At 45.7% G+C, this 13,176-nt stretch overlaps 1 protein-coding gene across 17 annotated transcripts in view; it reads left to right on the forward strand.

The window, feature by feature from the left end:
• The window catches only part of LOC143331187 (traf2 and NCK-interacting protein kinase-like), a 61,217-nt gene that overhangs the window by 10,958 nt on the left and 37,083 nt on the right, over positions 1 to 13,176 (forward strand). For all 17 annotated transcript variants that reach the window (XM_076747853.1, XM_076747854.1, XM_076747852.1 and 14 more), the window contains exon 2: positions 2,543 to 2,608. In XM_076747853.1, coding sequence (XP_076603968.1) covers positions 2,543 to 2,608 — 66 coding nt within the window. The remainder of the gene's footprint in view (positions 1 to 2,542; positions 2,609 to 13,176) is intronic.

Consider the following 13,176-nt stretch of genomic DNA (forward strand, 5'->3'; position numbering starts at 1 on the left):
CGAAGGAGACGGAGAGGGAAAGAGAGGGAGAAACCGGGGAAACAGAGGGATGGGAAACTGAGAGAGAGCAGAAGAAAGAGAGAAAGTGAAGGCGTGCAGACACTTTGAGCCTGTGCACAGTCTCATACTGTAGCTCCGCAAAATGCACTTGCAAAGTTTTGCTTCTTCATTTGGCCGCGATCTCTGTGTCATTTCCTTCTCGGTGTGCTGAAGCGGCACACATCGACCTGCGTGTTACGCCGGCAGAGTTAGCTGAAAGTGCGATTGAAAATTCACAGAGATGGCATGAAAGAGAGGTGCAGAAAGAGAAAGCAACAGCGAAAAGCTGCAAGAGGAGAGAAGCGACGAGGTTAGAGCAGAGAGACGGGGAATGGAAATAGAGTGCATGTGTGGCTTTTCAGAACAGAAATCAAAGGATGCTTTATTGAGAGGGGAATTGTCTGTGAAAAGTGGATATCGTGTAATATCGTCTGTTCTCCGGCTTTAGATGAGTCCCAGTGCAGATCGACACAATGCCGCAGTTTATTCTGGTGAATCAGCAACGAAATAAGCCTCGAGCGACACCCCCCCAGCAGAAGATCTTATTTTTAAGCATCTTCTTTGGTTTGTCCCAAGATGATACTGTAGAGCCGTTTTTTGAAAAGCGAAAGAAAAAAGGAGGAGGAATGACAGAACTGACTTTGGATAGTGGTGTATTTTTAGCTGACCCAGTAGAATCGGCTGTAAGTTCAAGGGAATCCACATTACAAGCATTTTATAGTGAGAACTGCAAGCGTTAGAGCCACAACTCCCTGCAAGACCTCAGACTTGGTTGTGTTTCAGGCCACTTACAGTGTAGGATTGTTGATAATAGACTGTGAATATGGGCCCATCACTTGCTGTGACATCTCCACAGGCACCTCTGGCAGGAAGAATGAGGTACAAAGTTAAAGACAGTTAAGAGTGACGCAGAAAGAATGATGGTCTGTAACATTTACAAAGCTTTTTGATAGCGAGAAGGATACATGGGGAGAAAGGAGACACAAGAAAAGCTGGTAAAAGGGCCTCAGTGTTTCTGGGACTTGGCTGGAATGAGAAGAGCGTTGGAAAGAAGGAGCTTGTCCTGGACTCTGTCAGGAATGAAGGAGAGCGAGAGAGCATGTAGATAAAGGGGGAAGAGAGAGACATAGATGGACTTCGCCTGGAAGCTGGTGGAGCAGAGGGAGTGTGAAAGAGAGAGGAGCAAGGAGAGGGTGGGTGAATACCAGCTATTGTTGGAATGCCGTAGCAACACGCGGCACAGAGGAAGGGGGAGGTGTGTGTGTGTCCGTTTGTGTGTGCATGTGTGTGTGTGCAGGGGTCAGTGGGTTTTGCGCTCTGTTCGAGTTGCTCCTTGTCAGAGATGCGTCGAGTTCCGTGTTGGCAACCTAGCGACTGTGGGCTTAAATTATTAGCTTGTCTGGACGCAAGCCTAAAACAATCCAGTGCTGCATTTCAGGCCGATGTATCAACACCCGGAGAGCTCGGTTGTTAGTGGGAGACGTGAGCTCTGCTTGGGTTAGAGGTTCAACTCACACCATTGTTAAAAAAGCAAGTATTAGCTGTTTTAATATGGAGAACAGTCTGCGGCTGTGCTAGCAGCCGCGCGTAGGCGCTTCGAGCCAAATCCTAACGTTAGCATGTCAGCGTGCTCTTGTTATCAATGCTAACATGCTAATTTTAGCAGGTAATGCTTACAGCGTTCACTTACTTTAGCACTGATCAGCTGAGGTTTATGTGAATGTCCTCAGTGTTGGACAAATTAGAAGTTTGACGTGATGATGGTGCGAGATGAAAAGCTAATGTTTTGGCAATTTTTTTGTCTTTAAGGATGGTCACCGTGTCAGACCTAACGATCTCAGAGCCATAACCTCTTGCCATGTCTCGGTCGGGTGACTAGCAAAACTAGGTGTGTGACCCCAGCCAATCACAGCACGTCTTATCTCACGACCACGCACGAGTTCAGATGTCATCGGAGGGCGAGTGAACCAACTGTCAGTCAAACTGACAGAAGTGCTGTATGTGATGCTGATGTTCTTGTGTACCAAAAAAAATATTCATCTACTGGGTAGCATCCGGATAACAACTGTTTATTGTTGTTCACGATTGGCCATGATGCTGGTAATCGGTGAGCCACGACAAAATCGTCTCAAAATCGTCTAGAATGCCAACCTCCTGGTGGTGCTAGAGGGAAGTCATGGCTCACTGAAGTCATTAGGATGCATCATCTGGGGACCATGAATGTCTGACCAACATTTCTTGGCAATCCATCCAATAGTGGAAAGATTTCAGCCCAAAGCAAAGCAATGGACGGACTTAACGACCCGCCAAGCTAGCTCCCTGGAGCTACATCCATGAAAGCATGGCATGCTCTGTCATACATTTTGTTACTGTTTAAATCTCATTCGCTGTACCCTGTTACATTAGAATCCAAACACAGTATTTTGAGATGAATGTATGAATAATCCTTGTATTAGTCCGAATTCATCCTAATAATCCCTCTATGTTCCCTTTGTCTCTCCAGGATCCTGCTGGCATCTTTGAGCTGGTTGAGCTGGTGGGAAATGGCACCTATGGGCAGGTGTACAAGGTAAGATACACACATCAAAAGACGTAGACATTAGTCTATCTTTCTGGTAGCACGCTCCACTATCTTATCAGCTTTTGTTCATTCTTTCCAAGGAGCCTGTAAGGAATAAAGAATAGAAATGTGCACTGTGACTGAAGGAAAAAGAGACGAGGAGAGATAAAAGCAGCGCACAGGCTGGAGAGAAATGGAGCGAATGTAAAAGAGGAAGAAACTGGGGCACATTAAAGTGCTTTTAGGAGATTTTCCTTTCCCCCTTTTCTTGGTTTTCTCTCTCCTTCCCTGCTGTATTTGTGTTTCTTACTCTGCTATTGTCCCCTTCTAAGTTAGGCATTTCAGGAGGAAGCGTTTCTCGGCGGCACAGGAAGTGCATGCGCTCAGCCGGTCTGGCGTTGTGACATATCTGTGGTTAAAGGTTTTTGCCGTCAGTTGGGCTCAGCTGTTTCCCGCTGTCGTTCGAATGCTATCTCTCAGTCCATGTCACTGTCTGAACTTCCTCCTCCCTCCGTCCTCGCTTCCTTTTCCTGATTCTGCTGCTTCATCCTGCCGCCCTGCAGGATGTGGCACCAGCCTGTGACACCTCTGGCTGGAGTAAACATGTGTTTGTTCAAATATGCCAAGGCATGGACAAGTGAAGCCCCCGTGAGAGCATGTAGTTTGTGTGTGTGTGTGTGTGTGTGTGTGTGTGTGTGTGTGTGTGTGTGTGTTGGAGAGTGTGTCTAATGGAGCAGAGAGTCAAGGTGAGGTGGTGATGGAGAGGAGCTGTTCGTGGAGCTGATTGGGCCAGATGAGAGGTCAGGCAGAGGTCGGCCATGCTTCGCCACGCTTCTAGAAATAATCTGACATCTTCACGTGTGCGTGTGTGTGTGTGTGCGTGCATGTGTGTGGACAGAGGGGAGGAAAAAAAACACAAAAGGAATGGAGAAGGAGAGTTATGTGTATCCATTTATTGCTGACTCTGCTGTCTTGGTGAAAGTCACGGCTCATTTACTGGCTGACATTCAGCCAGTCTGTTCCTATACGTTACCGGGCCACAGCGCGCCTATGGCAGCAGCACCAGCCTGTTGGGTCTGCAGCCCGTGCGGCTGATCCACGCCGCTGTGCGATTGGGTGTCACACAGGGTACGATACTCAATTACACCCAGTTGATTCTCTTACTGCTGTTGGTTAACAGATCCCATAATTACATTTGCACTGTGTTATTTTCTTGTGTGCACCTGTGTGGTTTTGAATGTGTGCGGTGAAGTTCTTTATGTTCAGCACATTGTGTATTTGTACTATTCATTCTTAAAGTTTCCTTTAGGGAATGCACACATTCAAAACTCCATAGGTGCAAACTAGAAAATAAAACTGTTAAAGCTGAAATGATTGACAGGGAAATAAGCAGCAAATATTTTGATAATTAACTGTTTAAGTCCTTTATTAAGGATTTGCTGCCTTTTTGTCTCAGGGGAAACCAAACTTCTTTGGGTTTTTGGTTGTTCAGATGGAACAAACAGTTAGAGCTCATCACATATAGCTATATATATATATATATATATATATATATATATATATATATATATATATATATATATATATATATATATATAATCAATGAACCAATGAATAGCTGCAGCTCTAATAGAAATCTTCCATACAAACGATTAGTGCAGCAGTGAAAATACAACACGCTACAGCTGCTTCGAGCTGTGTCGCCCCTTCAGTGCTGCAGAAATAGACTCAGGAGTAAACTGGAAAAGATTGGACTCATATGCACAGATAAGGAGCTGGAGTCACTTGAGCAAAAATGCCATCTATTTTAAATTCCTCGTGCGGTTGAGGTCCCTCGTCTATAGGCAAGCCGCCTGAAGAGGATCAACATCTTGCGAGCAGGTGAATCTCTGAGTCACTGAGATGATAAATTGACCTTCAGCTGGGCTGGTATTAGTGAGCTGGAATTGCTCCGGTTCCGTCTGAACCATTTTTAGACACTTATCAGAAATATTCCACATAAGAATACCACAGTGTGTATAGCTCTGGACTGCAGTACCCCCAGCCTGGATCAATGAATGCTTGTCAGGGAGCTGTGGAGTGAACACAGGAGGAGTTTTCGCTCAGATATAAAGATTGGAGTCAGGCAGGCTGTAAACATGATTTTACTTCTCGTTTTGATTCCAAAAATAAATTCCATTTGCTCAGTGGCCCGGGGCCAGTTTTTCTCTGATGTATCTGTGATCATAGACTGCAAGCCAACAAGTTGTGCCTTGATATTTTCTTTCGCACCCGCGTTGGCTGCAGAAGTTTAAAAAAAATGAGAATCACTCGGCAGCTCCTCCACCCAGGCCATCTTTTATTTTGTTCTTGTATAATTTTATTGTGAAATTTATGCAGATTAATAGCTCGAATCAGCGTTACAGGATGAAATCGTTCTAACTCCGAAATTGCTGTTTTTCATTCCGCTGAAACTGAATTATTCATGCCTGTGGATGGACAAATTTAGGCTACCTTTGGGCTTATTAAAACTTTAATAAGCCCGTTGGATGAAGTGAAAAATGCATCAGGTAAAGCCTAAAAACTAAATGTCCCGAGCAGTTGACAATTTGGAGATGTAAAACTTTGGTTTTGCATAAATATATGTCATTTTTAACCTTTTTGCAAAGCAGATACTTTTTCCTGCAGCAAAAATGCTGCAGTAGCTTTCGCTCGGTGTGCTTTATGTAATGAAGCTAGAGGTACGCATGTGTACGCATGCATGCATCCTTGTATGTGTGTGTGTGTGATAATAATGCAAGCATGGTGTTTTATGTTATTGGGGATACAGGGCCAGTAATGTGCCACGTCGCTGCATTTATGTGTGTCTGTGAGCAAGAGATAACAGGTTTATCAACTATTCCATTACCCCATCTAGTTAAATGATACAGATCTGCTCCTCAGTGCTCTCTCATCTCTCTCTCTCTCTCTCTCTCTCTCCATCCTTCTCTTCTTCCCTCTCACGCACACCCAAAATCTCAATTAAAAGAAAAAAAAAAAAAAGGCCTCGAGAAGTTGTTGCAGGTTGTTGTTTTTCGGCTGCAGCTTCCCCGTCAGCGAAAACAGTTTGGCCGAGAGGAGAACAGTGATAGACGAGTAGCCGCGGCGAAAAAGATAATTTTAGCTTCTCCCTCTGTCTCCGTTTCTCATCTTACGTCTCCATGGCGGCTCTGTTTCCTCAGTTTTCCTCCTCTGTCTGTTCATCCCCCCCTCGCTTCTTCACCCCTCGCTTCTGCGCATCGCTCTTATCAATATGTAATCACGTTTTTCTTCTTGTTTCCCCTGTTTTTTGGGTTGAAACTTCCCTGGTGAGCTGTACTTAAGGGAGCAGCCTGTGCCTACAGTATGAGTATATATAGTTTCTACTGGCTGCTCTGAAAGGACCATAAATAGAGAACATGGGTAATGCTGAATAATTAAACACATTCTCTCTCTCTCTCTCTCTCTCTGCTTCCTCCTTTAGCTCTCTCGCTCTTTCTCTCCAGCTGTTGGAACTCTCTTTCTCATCATCCCTCTCTCCATCTCCCTCATTGGTATTTCCTTCCTTTATCTTGCCACGTCTCCCTCCTCCGCTCTCATCCCTCCAGCCCTCCCTCCCTCCCTCCTCTGCTCACTCTCTCTTTTATGTTATCATGCTTCTGTTTCTTTACCGTCTCCCCCTTCTCTCTTTGCTTCTGATGCCTGTGAATATTTGATGGGGCTTATGGGAATTGCAGTTCTCCGAATTGAGCTCCTTGCCACGGCACCGGGCGGGAACGGGGACCATCCCTGGCCATCTGTTGGCCAAATCGCTCCCTGACTGACCGATAGGACGACTTATTGACTGACAGACTTATTGATCGGCTAATTGATTAATCACAGCTCCTCGTCATCCCCGCGGGAGAAGCCATTTTTCTCCCCGATGGATGCAAGGACGAGTTGAGAGGGCAACTAATCATATCTCGGTCACGAGAACACAAACGCACGCATGCACAGACGAGCCATCGATGACACATTCAGCCCGCCGTCTCATCGACCGTCTCCTCGGCTCTGACAGTAACAAAACATTTCCTGTGTTTGTGTGGGTTTGTGTGTGCGCGGATGTTTTCACATGCACATGCTTTTCTCTCCATGACTCTGCTGTCGCCGTGCAGCGCAGGAGCAGGAGAGGAGGCGGCCAATCTTTTCCTTTCTGATGACAGTACACATCCACTCTGCTCCTCCTCAGGCAAAGTGCTCCACACACTCTTTAAATATTCACCAGTCACTCTCTCTCACGCACAAACACACACACACACACACAAACCAGGCGACGGTTGGGGACCTGAGCCGTGTGGGCTTTTATATGCTCACCTACTGTGACAGCGACTCTGTGCAAAGAGCAGCTGTGTGGTTTCCATTTACTGCAGTGGTGTGTCTGTGTATAAACCAGCGTGTGTGAACAAGAGTCTGAAGGAGCATGTGTGTGGTGTCCACATGTCGCTCTGTATGTTTGTTTCATGTAGGTGTGTGTGTGTGTGTGTGTGTGTGTGTGTGTGTGTGTGTGTGTGTGTGTGTGTGTGTGTGTGGTATGTATGGTCCTGTAGGTCTTCTTCTTATCATGAATGATGAACACGTGAGACCAAAAGACACAAAACGGAGGCACGTGCTGTCACCTCACTCATTGGCTGATAGTCTTGTTGCTGTGGCACCCAGGATCTGAGGATGTAAACAAATGGATGGGATGTAGGTTAGAAAGGCTTCTTGTTAGCCAATCGCACTTTAGCTTTTCTCTCTCTCTCTCTTAGTGTGTCTATGTCTCTCTATCATTTTCACCTGCAGTGCCCCTTCCTCTTTTACACTCCGGCCCACCTCTTCTCCTCCTCCTTCTCCCTCCTCCTCCCTCCTCCTCCCTCCTCCTCCACCCTCTGCCCTCTTAAGAACCACATAAAACTTCAAAGTTGTTTTTTTTTTACCTTCCTTATCTGCTTGAAGTCCCTCTGCAAAGGACGATGGGAGATTTTACTGTCCGCACGCCCTCCACAGCCACTCCTCTGCCTCACACACACATGTGAGAAGCAGCATGAAGTGTGAAACCTCGACACAAGAGACTCGGGAGAAGGATGGCAGACGGAGTGACGTCACATCTTCCTCTTTGTTTGATGTTCTAAACTCCTCCAGCCAGTGTTTCTCAGCAGGAAAGGAGATCAAACAAGGCCGCGTGTACAGCGTGCGTCTCTTTGAAAGTAGCCACTGATCGTTCTGCTACAGTCGCTCGCCAGTCGTGGTGTTAGATTTCGTACTGAATGTTCTTATTTCTTATATTATTTCTTCCTCTGTACATAATATTTGTTTTTATTTTCTTTTTTATGAGCAAAGTTGACTCAATAATCCTCAGAAAATCAACATAATTCTCACAACCCTGATTCCAAAAAAGGTTTTGGACTCAACATAAATAAAACAGACACGTTTCAAACAAGTTGAACAGGAGCAGCTAAAGACTGGGAAAGATGTGGAATGTTCCAAAAACACCTGTTTGGATCATTCCACAGGTAAACAGGCTGATTGGTAACAGGTGATAGTATCATGATTGGGTATGAAAGGGGCATCCTGGAAAGGCTCTGTTGTCAGTAAACTCAGCTCATTTGTAAGTGATCGCATTCTGTTTTATTTACATTTTACATGGCGTCCCAATTTTTTTGGAAGGCGCTAGTCCTGCATCAGTCACTCTGTGTAGTGCAATATGTAGATCTCTTGATGATTTAGTGATTGCTAAATCCTTCCAACGCAGAGCTGCCTAGTAGTGGGTAATAAAATATATTGTCAGATACACTCAGTTGGCAGATTATTAGATATAACTACAAACTGCTGCAGTCTAATACAACAGCCCTGCAATAAATCCCTCCTTCAAAGAGGTGTTTGTGTATTTTAGCCTCTCTCATTGATATAAACGAGGTACACAAAGTCATAGAAGCACCTGCAGCGTAATGCAATACAGTTCAACGGCACCACAAACTGCAGACACCAAAATGATGATGAGGGTGGATCAGCAGCTCTCTGACACTGTTTATAACACTGAACTTCAGAACCTCTATGAAGGATTTATTGGCGGACTGTTGTAGTAGACTGCAGTGAAGTAAAAATGGACTCGGTTTCGATGCAACAGGCTCACAGCTATAATATTGTCAAGTTATTTTAAGCTTTAAGAAATGATTAGAGGCCTGAAACTTGGACGGAAGATGATCATTTGCTAACAGCACAGTTAGACGTTCACTTCTGCTCCACTGAGCCACATACGGTTTTTGTGCCATCGCTTTTACGTTCCATATAAACATTAATCAGAAAGCTGTAATTTGGGTCTGCTGGCAACAGCGCTGCTACTTTCTGCACAAGGGGAGAGCATTACTCATCGCAGCCTCCCATAGAAAATGTAGGTTAGTAATGTGTGCTGTATCAGTGAATTGCAGTTAGCGTGATAAGGGGCTGACGTATGTAAATGAATAAAGAATGTTGTGTAGCATTAGCGCTAATGGGAATGCTGCCAGGGGATCTCAGCTGGGAGCTTCTGCAGGCTTTAAGGTGCACTTATGGTTTGTCTGCGTGTACAATAAGTGGATCCATTTGTACGTTTGCCAGTTGCCGTATATATTGTAGTGCTGCCATGATCATGACATGTCAGTTTGACGATTAATTGTCATGAATAATTGCTGTTGATTTTATGTCACGATTATAGCTTAAACCTAACCCATACATACACTGTATGAAGAAGAAGAAGAGCCATTTAGTGGCATTGAATATTATAAAATAAAAATAAAATTCCTCTTCTTTTTGCCTTATAGGCATTATAAAGTTTATTGGACCCAACCAGCTGATGGAAACGCACCGAATTCACTGTTCATTTGTGTTTATACAGGCGAATGGAAACTATTCTAACGATTATGCAAATGATCGCGGTCAGCTCAAACGATCAATCAGGCATCATCAGGCGATTATGTAATGTGGGGACGGGCCTGGTGTTATGCAGCACACGGTCCTGGTGTGGAGGCACGGCTGCAGTTGTTGGCCGTGTGACACCGTGTCATCGCCTCTCTCCACTGCCGTGTTTCTGTTGTCTGTCTGCACACACTCGCTCACACACACAGACATCCACGCTTCAATCTCCTGAGTCCTTATGAATGAACTGTGAACCGTGACTGAGGTGAATGTTGCTTGTTACTGTGGGAACAGCAGATGTGCTCGTTCCGCCCACGTGCAGCGACACACACACACACACGTACACGCACGCACACACACCTGGCAGTGTGTTCATTAGCCTACATACACTCTCTGTCTTCCCCAAGGCCACACGCCCCACTTACCCACAATGCACTCCTGCCGCCCAGACCAGGGTCAATTAGCCATGCCTGATGTCAATAACGATCTCTCACTCTCTTTGTCTTTCTTTCTCTCTCTCTGCTGTATATTTTCCCGTCAGATCTTCTAGCTTTAATTGATAGCGTGCACTCTAAAGAGCTGTTTAACCGAGGTTTTTTACCCCACAGCGGGAAATACAGCGCATCAATAGTTAAGTCAATAAGCTGAATCTGGTTCTATTATCCCTCTGTCCTCTCCTTTCTCTTATTAATGATTTATTCCACAGCCTTTGCCTTCTAATTTTTCCATCCCTGCTCTCCTACATCTCCGTCTCTTCATCTTTTCTGCCCTTCTTCTTCAGCTGTTTCTTTCCCTCACCTCCAGCCTGTACAGTAAATCAGCTCGGCTGTTTTGTTTGACCTCCAGAGGCAGCGGAGCATGATGCCGATGTGCTGAACCTGCCGCTTTCCCTCTTCGCCGCAACCCTCCCCCTCCTCCTCCTCCTCCTCCTAGCTTTCCCTCACTCATGCCCTCTCTCGCTCCTTCAGCTGTGTGTTGGTCTGCTCCTTCTGCAGATGTTGTGGCATCATTTCTCTCTGTCTGAAGACGTTTGATTTGAAAGGAGAGACGAGTGGAGGAGCGGGCAGGTCAGTGGCTAACAGAGTGAATTAGCCAGTGAGTGCATCAGTGAGTGAACCTGTGTAAATGCCTTATAGTGACCAGTGAGGTAATATGGACATGCTCTTGTGATGGCCTTGTGTCAACAGTTTTTTTTTTTTTCTTTTTTTTGGGGGGGGGGGGGGGGGCTCACACAGCTGTTTAGATAAACAGCATCAAGCTGAAAAGCAACATTAGTGCACAGTACATCTGTTTATATGAGAGTTAATCTGGGTCAGCCTCAAATGCCTGCCATAAATAAACTGTGGACACACACACATGTTCATCCAGCGAGTGGTTATCCTGTTAGGGCTGATTTACTTCCATCACATCAAAGGATGGTTTACGACGAGGAGGACGAGCTTTTACTGTTTTCTGACCTGCACACAAACACGTGCACACGCAGCACCGCGGATCCTCTTTACGTATATTACATTATGTTAAATCATAATTCTTGATGATGGCTTTGTGCGTGCGCCCCGTCTCCTCGTCTTCGAGCGCCGTGGCTCCACCACAGGGAGTGACAGATGTGCTTTAGACGCTTGTGATCAAATCTGTGTATTTGCCTGTTTGCAGACTTAAACCGTTTTATGTGGCTGCCTTTGTGATTATTTAGCGCTGCGCCAAATCCTCTCCCCGACCCCAGATTAGTCTGTTTCTCATACGTTTTGTGCGTCCACCGGCTTGTTAATTAGCTTGTTGTACTGTGAGCGGGCAGGTTAATGAGCGGCTACATTTCAGACTGCTGATAGATTATTTCAGTGGGCTTTAGCCGATAACAGCAGTTCATTCAGAGTGAAATCAACACTCGCTGTCTGTCTGTCGCACAATTCTCCTTCCTGCAAACCCGTCAATAAAGCCCTCTGGACTATTCTACAGATCATTGCTCCCATCTTTCCTCCTCTCATCTTTCTTTCTCTCCTCTACCTCTCCTTCTTTACTACCACAAACTCTCCGCTTGTATATGTTTCCAGCACCTCCACTGGCTCCAGTTCCATCTTCTCTCCTTTTAAATCTCCTCCCGTCTCAATCTGTCTGTCCTCTCTCGTGTGTGAGTGTGAGCGCAGCCTCGGGGTGCTTCTATATTTCCTGGCCGGTGCAGAAGTAGATTGGAACGGAGGCCTTTGTCACTTTTATTTACTGCCTCAGTGATTCCACAACAGCGTGCATGCGTGCGTGCGTGCGTGCGTGTGCGCTCGTCTGTGTGTGTTGGTGTGTGTGCGTGAGCACGTGTGAATGCGGAATGATTGCAGGTGTTTGAACCGCAATGAGGTATGTCTGCGAGTATTGCCCCCTTATTTCTTTGGGCTCCTTCGGGCAGAACTGTGTTTGTGCCGTTTGTTAGCCGGAAAGTAGCTTTAATTCTGCATCAGCTGCGGCTGAGCATGCTGGGATTGGGAGGTTTCACACTTGAACCGGTGGGTGTTGATAGGAGGGTACAGGCTGAAACACTGGTTGTCTGAAATCCTTCAACCCGAACACAGCTGAGCTGCAGTTTGGTGTGTGTGTGTGTGTGTGTGTGTGTGTGTGTGTGTGTGTGAGTGTGTGTGTGACAGCAGTGGGCAGTCTCCCTCTACGACCTGCCTGCCAGAGAGAGACAGACAGAAAGGAAAACGTATAGAGCGAAAGCCCCGGGGCACATCCCACTTTTCCCCTGTGATACTGTTACCATGCGGACAGGCCCTATGCAAGGGGAGCGAGTCTAGCTGCCATCGACTCAATTCCTGGCTGATGTGTGTGTATGATTGTGTGTTTGTGCGTGCGTGGATTACCATGACAGCACGGATTAGGATTATGGTGTGACCCATTTCCTTTTTACAAAGAGCTGGCAACACAATCTGGCAATCTGTTCCCAGTGAGTGTGTGTGTGTGCATTCATATGCTTTAGTATGTACAGTATCGTCGGTCGTGTCGTCCTGTGTCCTTGCAAACAGGGCACACATGCAGACTGATGCGGGTGATAGAACCTCAAGGTTGCACAACACTGATGAGTCTGAATTGAAAAATAAAATTGATGCAGACATTAGACTTTTGTACAGTTTGTCTTCAGTTGGCCCGTGTTAATGCTGAATCAAATCGCGTGCTTTCCTTTACATCAGTGGAGATTTTAAATAGGCTACAAAAGGGCATTGCATTAAGTCATTCAAGCCGAAAAGAAAGCCTAGATAACAAATAATAAGCAAGCACGGCGCTGTGAAAAGCATCATTTGAGTTGAGGGTTGTCGCCTGTGTTTGGCAGCCGCCTGTGAAATGCCGGATGTCACAGCGTCCTTGAACACACCAACAGGTAGAGCGGGGTATCCACCTGGAAACTGTCTTAGCAGAAGTCATTAAATATATGCTGTTTTCTAAAAATGGTCTTACCTGCAACTGCATCACATCGATGACCAAAAAACAAAAAACTTAAGAAAGCTTCAAGTCTCTGCAAGGTGATATTTAATGTTAGCGAAATTAATAAAAAACCAAAGGTTCCCTAGAGAGTGGGACATCAATCTTAATCTGGCATAGCTTTGAAAAGGACCTTTATAGTTAATGAGCTAAAGCATGCAGAGAGAAGGTGTAGGTGTTTAAAGGTGCTTAATGTGGAGGCT

This window comes from Chaetodon auriga, chromosome 14 (assembly GCF_051107435.1).
Source record: "Chaetodon auriga isolate fChaAug3 chromosome 14, fChaAug3.hap1, whole genome shotgun sequence".
NCBI classification, from domain to species: domain Eukaryota; kingdom Metazoa; phylum Chordata; class Actinopteri; order Chaetodontiformes; family Chaetodontidae; genus Chaetodon; species Chaetodon auriga.